General features: G+C 38.9%; 1 protein-coding gene across 4 annotated transcripts in view; it reads right to left on the bottom strand.

Moving 5' to 3' along the window:
• UBE3D (ubiquitin protein ligase E3D) overlaps nucleotides 1–13,405 on the bottom strand; it is a 90,451-nt gene that overhangs the window by 71,589 nt on the left and 5,457 nt on the right. For all 4 annotated transcript variants that reach the window (XM_062572809.1, XM_062572806.1, XM_062572807.1 and 1 more), the window contains exons 4-6: nucleotides 11,685–11,916; nucleotides 5,613–5,682; nucleotides 2,900–2,969 (exon numbers count right to left, since the gene is read on the bottom strand). In XM_062572809.1, coding sequence (XP_062428793.1) covers nucleotides 2,900–2,969; nucleotides 5,613–5,682; nucleotides 11,685–11,916 — 372 coding nt within the window. The remainder of the gene's footprint in view (nucleotides 1–2,899; nucleotides 2,970–5,612; nucleotides 5,683–11,684; nucleotides 11,917–13,405) is intronic.

Here is a 13,405-nt window from a genome sequence, read left to right as displayed (position 1 = left end):
GAACTCTGAATACATTAGCAGTCTAAACTGCCCCAAATCCCTTATTTTGATCAACACCAAATGTCAAATGTGGAAAAAAACAGCTTTTCCCTGTTGTATTTTATGTATATGAACACAGCAAGGTTCAGAACAATGGCACATATCTCAAATACAGCTTGCAAAAGGAATGAACTGTAACTAACGCATAGCACAGTACACAAGATAGCTGGAAAAATTGTAGTGGAGGAGCCTACGAGGAAGGGTGTCCTGCTGGACCTTATCCTTACCAACAGAGAGACACCGGTTAGAGATGTGAAGGTTGGGGGCAGCCTTGGCTGCAGTGACCATGAGATGGTGGAGGTCAGGATCCTGCAGGAAAGAAGTAAGGCAACAAGCAGGATTGCAACCCTGGACTTCAGCAGAGCAGACTTTGGGCTCTTCAGAGACCTACTTGGAGGAATCTCATGGGTTAACGCCCTACAAGGAAGGGGGGGTCCAGGACAGCTGGCTTGTATTCAAACATCACTTCCTCCAAGCTCAAGAGCAGTGCATCCCAATGCGAAAGAAGTCCAGCAAAGGGGGCAGGAGACATGCATGGGTGAGCAAGGAGCTCCTGGCAAAACTCAGACAGAAGAAGAAAGTACACAGAATGTGGAAGAGGGGACAGGCTGCTTGGGAGAATTATAGGAATGCAGTCAGAGTATGTAGAGATGCGGCGAGGAAGCAGCAAGAGGAGGACTCGGGAAAATGTGGGCCCGCTACTGAATGGGGCGAGGGCCCTGCTGACAAGGGATACAGAGGAGGCAGAGTTACTGAATGCCTTCTTTGCTTCAGTCTTCACTGCTAAGGGCAACCCTCAGGAATCCCATAGCCTGGATGTGAGGGAGAAGGTCTGGAGAAGGGAAGACTTTCCTTTGGTTGAGAAGGAAAGGATCAGAGACCTTCTGGGGAGGCAAGACATCCACAAATCCACGGGCCCGGATGGGATGCATCCACAGGTACAGAAGGGAGCTGGCGGATGTTGTTGCTAGGCTGCTCTCCATCATCTTGGAAAGGTCCTGGAGAACTGGAGAGCTGACTGAGGACTGGAAGAAAGCCAATGTCACTCCAGTCTTCAAAAAGGGCAAGGAGGACGACCCACAAAACTACAGGCTGGTCAGCCTCACCTCCATCCCTGCAAAGATGATGGAACAGCTCATTCTGGATGTCACCTCTGAGCATGTGGAGGAAAAGAAGGTGATCAGGAGTAGCCAGCATGGATTCACCAAGGGGAAATCCTGCTTAACCAACCTGACAGCCTTCTATGATGGAATGACTGGCTGGGGAGATGAGGGGAGAGCAGTGGACATTGTGAACCTTGACTTCAGCAAGGCTTTTGACACTGTCTCCCATAACATCTTCCTAGAGAAGCTCAACAAGTGTGGGATAGATGAGGGGACAGGGAGATTGAGAACTGGCTGAAAGGAAGAGCTCAGAGGGTTGTCATCAATGGTGTGGAGTCTGGTTGGAGGCCTATGGATAGTGACATCACCCAGGGCTCAGGACTGGCTCCCATCCTGTTCAACTTCTTCATCAGTGACCTGGATGAGGGGACAGAGTGCCTCCACAGCAAGTTTGTGGGTGATACCAAGCTGGGAGGAGTGGCTGACACACCTGAGGGCTGTGCTGCCATTTAGAGAGACCTGGATAGGCTGGAGAGCTGGGCAGAGAGGAACCTCAAGAGGTTCAATAAGGGCAAGTGTAGAGTCCTGCACCTAGGGAGAAATAACCCTAGGCACCAGTACAAGCTGGGGGCTGACCTGTTGGAGAACAGCTCTGCAGAGAAGGACCTGGCAGTGCTGGTGGATAACAGATTGACCATGAGCCAGCAATGCACCCTTGTGGTCAGGAAGGTCAATGGTATCCTGGGGTGCATTGGGAAGACTGTTGCCAGCAGGTTGAGGGAGGTGATCCTGCCCCTCTCCTCAGCCCTGCGGAGGCCTCATCTTGAGAATTGTGTCCAGTTCTGGGCTCCCCAGGAAAAGAGAGACATGGAGCTCCTGGAGAGAGTCCAGCATAGGGCTACAAAGATGATCAGAGGACTGGAGTACCTGCCCTAGGAGGATCGGCTGCAAGAGCTGGGCCTCTTTAGCCTTGAGGAAGAGAAGACTGAAGGGGGATCTTATCAATGTGTACGAGTACCTGAAGAGAGGGTGTCAGGGGTACAGGGACAAACTCTTTTCAGTTGTCCCGTGTGACAGGACAAGAGGCAATGGGCAGAAATTGAATCACAGGAAGTTCCGCCTGAACATGAGGGGGAATTTCTTCCCTGTGAGAGTGATGGAGCCCTGGCACAGGTTGCCCAGAGAAGCTGTGGAGTCTCCTCTGGAGATATTCCAAGCCCGCCTGGATGCAACCCTGTCTAACATGGTCTAGGTGACCCAGCTTGAGCATGGGGTTGAACTAGATGATTTCCAGAGGTCCCTTCCAACCTTACCCACTGTGTGATTCTGTGAAAAAATTGTTCTAGCTTAGTCACAACTTCAAACTAGATTACTTCAGAATTAAAAAATCAACTTTCAAGTAAAGCTAGAAACTTTTAATTAGTAGTGTAACCTTCCAATTGCACAATTAGTCACCAGACATGATTTAAATAACTCAAAATAAATGTTTTTGGTTTATTGTCTGAATACTGTGAATCTTTGTGTCTAGTGATTCGTAATCCGCATCCACATTATATTCACAAACACAAGTAAAATTGTACGAGTGAATTCAGACTACACTTGCACTCATAATTACATTCATAATTCTGTGATAACTACATAAAACATAATAGTCTTTGTTATTATACTTAATTATTCAAAAAAATGATTTTTATTGTACTCCTAGAATCCCTCTGAAATCTAAGCCTGAATCCTTTGTTTTGGTTTGGTTTTTTTACCTTGATATCGTGCTGAAATTTTCCTCAGATGGTCGAATAATCACTTCAGTAACATAATACTTAGTGGTCTCTAAAATGACATAGACATTAGATTTTTAAAACAGAGCAAGAGAACAGACTTAAAAAAAAGAGTACACTAAGTCACCATACCAATTAAACTTTTGTTTAGCATGCAGTTAAAGAGACGCAGCAGATGGTTAGAGTTTCTGTTTTGGTTTGTGGCAAGAGATCCTGGACAACTGACAACAGAAAGCATTCGTTGTCAGAAGAAAACTGCTCTGAGCTACTTACATGATCATCAATTTGTCATTTGTATTGATCCTTGTTTAACGCTAGGAACAATCGTCTTGAAACAAAATAAGCAAGATCCAAAACACTCAGATTGAAACATTTCATGTATTAAAATGTTTGCTGGTGCCAATTAACTCTTGTCCATTTGTGTTATTGTCAAGTCAAACTTGAAAGATGAATTGAAAGAACTTTCCTAGAGGACTGAAATCAGCATAGTTTACATAAGTATTTTTGTATCCTCTGCTGCTCAGTGATTCTGCAGTGAATCACAAGAGACAGCTTTAATAACAGCACACACAGAGGACTAATTTTCCTCTTTGCTCAGAGCAAAAGGGAACTTCTCCAAAAACTGCACTAACTCAACACTAATATACAAAGCATACATTACAAGTTTCAATGTAAATGTTCCCAAAAAGCTCTAGTAAGATGGCCTTTAAAAACTAAGTTTAAGTGCTTGAGTTCAGAATTTAATCCCTATCAATAAATTCAAGTCAAAGATGATCATACTGAAGCTCTGGGTCTATGCTACATATACAGCCTAACTAGAAAACAAGCAGAACAGGTTAAGTATATAGAATAATAAATTAATTCCATGAAGCCTTAACTAATGGAAAGATTAATTAATTTCATAAATTTTAAGGGTTGAAGGGATCATCTCATCTCATCTCTGTACACACACAAACTAGATGAAAGTAAGTTTTTCAGAAAACATCTAATACTGTTCTAAAGATTCCAAAGGTCCAGCAAACCCTTCCCCTCTCCAGGCAAATATTTCACTTTTTAATTATCCTCACTGCCAGGACATTATGTTTCATCTTAAATTTTAATTTTAGTCTGCTCCATGCTGTGCCTAGTCCCCAGGAGAAACAAGGAAAAGCAGCAGCTAGTTCACTCATGCTAGCTCTCCAGCTGTTACCTTAAGGAATAAGTGGTGCTGCTGCAAGGGCATCCGGAATTGAGGAGATGAATTGCTTGCAGAGGGATAGAAGGTGAAATTTCACACACACACACACACAAAAGAAAAGAAAAAAAAAGAGTGCTAGTATATGAAGATAGAGTTGAGGAATGTATAACCTACAAGAGAATTCCCAGAACCAAACCTGGCCTCCATAGCTACACCACCCCGATCCAGTGTCATCTTTCAGGCACCGATATTTTTGCTCATAAAAAACTACCAAAGCATTACAGCAAGTCTGCTCACTAGTCTTTTTTTCAGAAATGGTTCTGTCAAAACTCACACCACACATTTCCAGTTTGTGTCTGTTCTTTGAACTGTCTCTAATGGTCCCACACTAGTCATGAAATATGGTCAAAAGACCTGTACATGCTACCTAACTTTAGCTGTGCACAGGGTTCAGATCAAATCCCTGCTTCTATGCAGTATTTCCCTTTTTCCATATCCAGAGATCACATCAACTGCTCTTGCTATAACTGTGTGAAAGCTTACATTAAGGCATGTATTGCAAAGTTCTTTTCTAGCTACTGCCTTCCAAACACCTTATAAGAACTTTCAAAGGTCTTACCTTAAATCTTAAAAAAAAAAAAAAAAAAAAAAAAAAAAAAAAAAAAAAAAAAAAAAAAAAAAAAAAAAAAAAAAAAAAAAAAAAAAGGTCTGTATTGTTCAAACCCTTTTGCAGGACCATCAGAATCTTCTGTAACTGTATTCTGCCTCCTTATGGTTTATTTCTTAAACAGGTTTTGAATTTTCTGCAAGGATTTTGTATTCTCCAGATCTCTGAACTGAACTAGACCTCACACTGATGCAGCGGAGTAGAGGGAAAATGAAAGCAAGAACTCTGGTAATAAGCCTTAGCACTAGTACTAATCTGTTAATAACTGCATTTTAAAAACCATCAGACTCGTCTGATTCAGTATGACAGCTTCAGATTCAGTATGACAGCTTTTAAATTAATAATCTCAATCTCATCATTGCATTATAATGAGAGATAAGTTCTCTCATCAATAGGAGATGCTTCCTTGACAAGGCTTACTTTACAAGAAAACAGGCTGGTTGCTATTAATTGTATCTTTAGCCTCCAGTTCTTTGCTGATTAAGTCCTGTTTTAACCTGTTTAACCTTTCCATTATTCTGCTGGACTGACACCAAGCCAAACTACCTGTAATTTCTCAGATCACCTTTTACTGGAATTTCTAATAAACTGGAATGATGCTGTTGGATTTTCAAAGCTTTGGAAACAGCCAAACATGCCCCGAGAAACAAGGACGAAGAAAGTTCCTGCAGTAAAGTCACTTCAGTTCTGACAGTGCAAACAACAACCTCATCCATTCCAGAAGGGAATGAGACAAATACACAAATATCAGCTCTATATCTTACTCATAAATTACTTTCCTATAGAGTATTTTACCATCAGTGTTCAGTGGCTCAGGCAGTCAAGTCTAGTTTGGTTTGTATATCCCATACCTGATGATACTGTCTCTCCGAGCATTGTCTTGCAGCGCTTGCAAATTACTCTGGTATTTTCCTTTGATTTCTGTAGGACAGAGAAATGTCATTTAAATGTCGCTCAGCTACTCTGAACAAGAAATGTACAATTTTAACACAGTCTCCAGAGTATATATTGAACTTTGTACTTTATTCTGTTCTTTTTATGTTTACATATACAAAGATTTGCATTGAGTGTTTAAGCCCTCTACACTTCCGACTGCTTGCAAGTTTCACACTAGTTTTCAAATCTGGCAATATATACTGACCATGCAGCACAACCTGTAATAGGTAAGAGAATCTCAAAAATTTTATCTCGGTGATAAAATTACAGAAGAAAATCAGTTTTGATAAGGGCAAAATGATACACATAAGAAACATACCTAAGTATACAAATTATTACTACACTGTAGTGTAACTGCTATCACTCAAAGAAGAGTTAAGTCATAGTGGACAGGTTTTAAAAATACCAGATCAGTAGAGAAGATAAAAGGTTCATAAAGTATTTAGAACTATTAGCAAAGGGCTAAGGAACACAACATACTGCAACACTTCACAAAGACATCGTGGTTCATTTCTTGAAAAACCCCCACTCCCTCCATCCAAGCAGAAACAGAAAAAGCTATAGACAAATAATAAGAATAAATAAAGCGCTAACAGTTTCCTTATGTGGAAAAACTAAACATAAAAGGAAAAAAAATGAAATACAGAAAATTGAGTATCAGTGAGATGCACAAAATGACAAATGTTAAGAAAAATCTGAACAGAAAACAATTATTTACTCTCACAACTCACGCAATCAAACTATTAATTTGGTTTTAACAAAAAAAAAGCAGAATGTTTTCACACAATGCATAGCATAGTTTGGTACTCGCTGCAGGAAAATACTGCTCAAGGGGCGGGAGGAAAATGTTCACTAAAGACTCTAAACACAGTTCGTTCAAGAAGTCTCTACACTGGCAGAAACATCACAAAATGGTTGAGGTTGGAAGGGACCTCTGGAGATCATCTAGTCCAACCCCCCTGCTCAAGCTGGGTCACCTAGAGCATGTTAGACAGAGTTGCATGAGGGCGGGGTTTGAATATCCCCAGAGAAGGATACACAACCTCTCCCGGGCAACCTGTTCCAGTGCTCTGTCACTCTCACAGGAAACCTTATATTCAGGTAGAACTTCCCGTGTTTCACTCAATGCATGCCTTACTCCTATGGGCCATCCTAGGAGTACCCATTACTGCCCATTGAAAAAGGTTTAATTTGAGGCTGGATGAACTGTGATCTGACCTAACAAAGTGTATTAATTCCAATATTCAAATTTAAATTAAGTATTAGCATAAAGATATAAGCAAGCACAACCCTTACTTTAATCTAAAATATAACTGCAGAACTATACAATTATTATACATGAGATTGTTAACCTGGATGTAGCACATTACAGCTAATGTAGCTACATTACAGGTGTAGCTCTGGTCTGGAAGCAGTATGTGTACACAAATGCAATGATGCTCCAAGTTAGTAAAGTTTTCTGGAGCTGAAAATCCTGGAAATGCAATGAGTAGATACCTAAATTAGATCTCTATTTGTGATCTTTGCATAGTCAGCTTTAAAACTGTTCATTGGGATACAGTGCATAAAGTTACCTGCATGTAGTTAAAAAATATTGATAGATTTGGTAAAATCAAAGCAAGTCATGATCAAATCATAATGCAACACATGCCTAGAAAAATAATATCTAAATTTAGCATAAATTAAACTTGTTTGGGAGAGGAATTTTTTTTTGCATTTACCTTTTTCTGTAACCTTTGTGAAAGATGGCCACTGTTCCCACTGATTCCAACTGGAGTGAATATACATGTGCTCCTCAGGGAGCACAGTCTTTGTTCATCTCAGCCATCACAATCCTCAGTATTAAATTTTAAAATGCGTGATGGGAAACAATTACATGTGACTGATGTGCAGAACACAAAATGGTGTCCTGTTGCCTGCCACACTACTGAGGGAAAAAAAAAAAGAAAAGAAAAGCTATTTAAAAGACTTTTCTGAGCTACATGAAGTAAACACAATAGTCTCGATGAAAGAGTATAGCCAAGTCAAATATACAGGTTTGGCCAATTTTTTCAGTTATTCTATGGAGAAGTCCAAGTACTTACTGCCATGATAGAGGAATGGTAAACAAGGGAGACAGATGAGTCATACACACAAGTCCAGATCACTAGGTAATGTATGCTTAGTCTAACTGCATGCACAAAAATATAGTCAGATGCCAGATCATATATTCAGGAACAAAAAAACAGCCAGTGATGACAAAATAAAGGAATATATTGTGGAAGACAGGGAAAGCGAAAAGAATTGAGATGTTGGTAGCTAACCAAACTGTAGTTGCTAATAAGATCCTGTAGAATGAAAGGCAAATTCAATCTCTGAATGCACAAACTACTAAATAGTAGGCAAGGAAAACGGAGAATAAGACTTTTGCATCCAGAATCAGAGAGATGATTACTGCAAAACTGTATCTTTAAAGGACATTAAAAATTTGGAAAAAGTTTGGAAAATGGCTAAAAAATAGCATTGAGAAAATATTCCTTAGAGAAGAAAAGTGAGACAGAATTGCCATTCTTAATTTTTTAATCTAATAAGATGACAACAAAGATTCTTTCTTAAGCTATCAAAAAGTGATGTAGTAATATCGAATTGATGAATTCTGGGATGAATCAAACTCTGCCTGAAAGATAGACACATTTTTAAGAGTCAGAATGAACTGAAACAGCTTACCAAGAAACTTGATAAAGTTTCCATCATTTGAAGTATTAAATCAATACTGGATATATTTCTAAAAGACATGTTAGCTTAAACAGCATGATGGATTTGATGCTGGAAATACCTAACAAAGTTCTCTGATCTGTACCATGCAAGTAATAAAATGAATGCAAAGGAGCAGTATAGCTCAAAAAAAAAAAAAAAAAAAAAAAAAAAAAAAAAAAACAAACAACAAAACACCACACTAAGTGACCTAGGTGGAATCTCAACCTACGACCAGGAAGTCCTGACTCTAGGCTCCTTCTCTCAAGTTATAAAGACTGTGATGGTATCTTTCGCCTTCTTCACAAACAAGGAATCATCAACTAAAAGCTCCAGGGAGGGCCCAGAGCCTCTTCTGAAGCTTCAGAGAACGGACAAACTAAGTTGGAAGTCCAGCCCCCTTGTTTTGGGGATAAGGGCACAGACAAAAACATCTGTTCCAAGTATACATGGGTATCTTGTCTCCCAGCTCCCACTCTGCTACTCCCAAAGACATATACAGTAAAACTACTTGCTTAATGTGAAGTGCAAGGATATGGAGACTGGTCTTTGTGATGCTCAATATTTGAGATTGGTACAAATGCTGCACAATACAAATATACAGGACCTCTTTGAAAGCTACTACTTGAATGTTCTTTTCTGACTACAATTACAGGTGCTAGCTGAGAATCATGTAGTATGGTACCTGAAAACCACTGCAAACTCATTGTATCATGCTTCAACAAAGAAGATTATTTTTTTAGCTATACTAATTAAATCAATTTATCTATTTAACAGCTGCTGGCAATCTACAGATGGAAGTTGATCACCAACCTAATATTCTTCTGTTTCTACTCTTAAAGATCCTTGATATGGTGTCAGGGAAAATACTTTCCCCAAGAGATATTATTAGGACTGCAAGACCATGTGACATTTAAAAACTACGTTACATTGGAAGACTAACAGATGTGAGAAATGTTTGCAGTGGAAGGATGCTGCCTAGGTCCCACAGGAGGTTGGAAAATATTGTTTAAGCATCTCTCATACATTCCTTATTCTATTTTGGTCATAGGCAAACACTTTCCAAAGAGCTGTGACACAATTAAGAATGAACTTACATACTGAGGCAGATCGCAAGAATATCCTCTAAAATGAGAACATTTATGCCAATAGCAATCTGTCTTGTCTGTAACTTTTTATTACTCTCATACTACAGAAGAATCTTCCCTTTCAGTACAAGGTTCCCCCCTGCCATTAGTCCAGTTTCTGCTTGATTCTACCGTTTTGCTCATTTGCTTGGCAATTGAGTGATGCTGAAAATACGCAAAAACAGAAACTAGAATTCAGTGCAACCGTGAAAGATGCCGAAAAAAAGGATTTGACACAAACCTCAAACAGGAAAGAAATCTCAACTCCAAGGCAAGTTTTAGGAAACAAACATGAAAATTCATCATTCTGAACAACTTCTGTGGGCCTCTCACAGAGAATAGCCTCCTCTCTCATTCAAAAATTCAACTGTTATCCTGGCCTGATCCACATCTCCATAACATCTTTTTACCAAGTTTCTACCTCAAAAACAACCCTTCTCTGACAAACACTCTCTTTGATTGATTTACAAGTATGCTGGATAAACTGCTCCCCTCTCCTTGTACTGCAGTATGAATGTACCTCTTCCCATCTTTGTTCCCACTGTTCTATGATCTCTTCTGAGACTATGGAGATGTGAGACAATTCAGTTTTGGTACCAGTGCAAAAAACACTGTCCTCTCGAAAACTCAGTGGCTTCTGTTTAGCCTCTTTATTACGAAGACTTAGAAGAAACACCTTCAGATGTCATAATTAATCCAGATTAATTAATCCCACACTGATACTGCTTTGGAATATCTATTCTTCTTTTTCTCTCCCCACGTTCTGCTTTTCAAAGAACAATGGAACAGGAAACCAAAGACACCACAGCTGCAAGACTTGCAGCTATACACATTAGGACAGAACTGTTCCCCAAACAGATAAACCCCTGGTATGAACCACACAACCAGCAGCTGAAATGCTACAACCCTCGTCATTCAGTTTGGGATAATAAAAATGATCAACAATGATAAATTGCAGCAGTAGACAAAAATCAGGAACCTCTGGTGTTACTTGCCATCAGATTAAAAGTTTTGTGTTGGAAATCTGTGCATGACAAGTTATCATTTGTTACAGACATATATGTCTAAGATAGCAATTGTTCCCACAATTACTGAAGGACTTCAGCAAATAGGTTTTATACTGGTACTGGAAGAAAAGATAGTACCTGCAGGCCCAACTTTTGACAGCACAAATATAGACAAAAAGCACATTAACAGAAAATGCTTTATAGAAATGCAAGATTTGGTAAACTAAGATCAGTCCCTGGACCTTCTTTTGGTGGAAAACAAAAAGATTGTTGTCCAGATTTTTGTACCTGTGTTAGATTTCCAAGAAGGAAGAGCAGCGCACTTTCTCTCCTCTTGAGTTTTATCCCACCACCTATCAGTATCTCTACAACCACGTATTTCCCCTGTGCAGTAATAACAAACTCTGATGTTTCCAGGCTGAAAGACAGCCATCCTCCTAGAACTCTTCAGGAAAGACAACATGAAAAGTTTACAACCTGGGGTGCCAGGTCCCTCTCATCAGGAAGAGAGCAGTCAAACTGCTTACTCATCTCCTTTGTTTTATTCTAAGAGTTTAGGAGAGACACAATTGAACCTATATCACATTCTGATTTTTACGACTTTTTCTAAAGCTGAAAAGAGGAAAAGGAGAAAAAAAATCCACTGATTCTTTTGATTGTACTTATAGTTACATATCCAGTCATACTTTGAAATGAAACAGCACTGTTACTCCAGTTTCCCTTGTTCTTGGTTCCATTATCCTTTGACAAACACCTAACCCATTACAGTTACTATTTTAATTAACACTGTCCTTCATCAGGATTTTGGGTGGAGGAAACATCTGTTTTTAGAACTGTATGATTAAATGATTTCTAATTCTGTTTATAGGGAGAGGTTGTTCTTCCATAGGTAGGTCAGCATCAAGACCATGGTGCATTCTTTAGAAAAAATAAATCATAGTTTAGAATATTTTCTGGCTTCTACGCTACTGAAGACAGATATTGTCAGCAATTCCATATGACCTTTAAAACACCTCTGTAATACATGTAAATTAAATAAGCCAGTGACAAAGAAATGTTTTACATGAGGAAAAAAATCCAAATATATTTGCTTAAGAATTGTTAAAACAAAACACTTTACCGAGGTGGAGCCGCTCTGAGAAGTATGATGTCCAGTCTCTGAAGAGCACAAGGGAGACCCTGGCACATGTAACTCATTTCCTGAATTCAAGAGAAAAAAAGTGTCTCCAAGAAAACAGTCGTCTTTCTGAGGGTGCAACGTGCTTTTGATAAAGGGGTTAGGATGGCAACACCATTCATCAACTAAAGCACTCCAGCTTTCACTTGGTAGAGGAAGAACTCTGAGAAATTTCCTATAAGGAAAGAGAAAAAAATATTTAAATATATCACATGCTTTTCTAAGACACTAACAGAGGGCCTAGACTCCTTACAAGAGATTAAAAAAAAAAAAGGATACAGAGACACACACACACATATACACATACACATACATATGCACAAATGTAGCATTTTCTCTAAAGGAAGTGCTTGACTCTTTTCAGTCAAAAGCTGACTGAATGTCAACTTTCTTTGATTTAATTCTGACAAAGAAATGGCAGAGTGTTTCCTGCCAAGACTGTGATGAAGCATTTCCCAAGGGTGAATCTCCACCGATTATACAGCAGAACTTGGCATAACCACCCCATGAAGTGAATCACATGATAAAAATAAAACAGATTGACTCAGCCGTGAAAAGCAGAACAATGAAGCATTTGCAATTATTATTACTACTACTTGTAAAGTTTGCCTGCACCAAAAAGGTTTGTACGAACAAAAACAACAGAAACACGAACAGACTGCTGCCACTGCAAGGGAGAATGTCTTTTGAAGTCCGTCAAAATAAGATGATCAGACTTTGAAACAAAGTTAAATCCTGGCAAAAATACTACAGTACAGCTTCATTAAAAAACAAAACAAAAAAAAATACATACACACAACATTTGTTAATGAAATCTCAATTTAGATTCAAATTCAACTTTCAAAAGTCACATACAAAACCTCCCAAATCCCTTACTCCTATATGGAGTAAGGAAGCTGCTGTGGGAAATACCACACTTCACCATCTGTTTTTTTTTAGAAAAAAAAAACAACAAAAACAAGCACACAAAAAAAACCTTAACTTTGGTTACCACAGTGGGCTTTTTTTTTTTTTTTTTTTTTTTTTTTTTTTTTTTAATAAGCCAGGGGCTTGGAACTTTGGAACTGCTCGTTTAGATTTTAAAATACACTCTGGAAGCTAAAATATATACATATGGCTACATAACGAACAGAGTTTGTATTTATAATAAATCAATGGTCAGTACTTACCTGCCTGGAGTTCCTGTAACCATTCTGTGGTTCCAGGATCTTGTCCACATTCTTAGGTCTGTTTTAATGTATTTTCTAAAAAGCTACCGTCCTAAGAAGAATTTCTGCACCTTTACCAAAACAATAAACAAGGGCCTTAACTGTGCGCAATCCTCACATAATTTTCTAGACAAACTGATCATTAGAGTGTTGCTATCTCTCTACTCTCTTCCTAGTTTCCTTGAATTTTCCTATTGTTCCCTATTGTCCCCCTTCTGCTACTGCCTGAAACCTTTATATACAGTTTCTTGGTTACACACCTTATTTAAAGCTTACAAATGCAACCTTGCTTATGCTGCTACTTTGCAAATAATCACAAAACCTAGCCAGCAGCTAGACACTCTGCATTTCTTGCAGTTCACAGATGATTTTCTAAAAATGATAGCTCTGTACACTGTAGTTTCTTTTGTATTGTTGGGTGAAAATAAAATATTTTACAAAAACTTCCGTCTTTCT

The sequence above is a fragment of the Rhea pennata genome, chromosome 3, assembly GCF_028389875.1.
Source record: "Rhea pennata isolate bPtePen1 chromosome 3, bPtePen1.pri, whole genome shotgun sequence".
Taxonomy (NCBI): Eukaryota; Metazoa; Chordata; class Aves; order Rheiformes; family Rheidae; genus Rhea; species Rhea pennata.
Note: the sequence above shows the minus strand (reverse complement) of the source record. Positions and strands in the feature narration are given on the sequence as shown.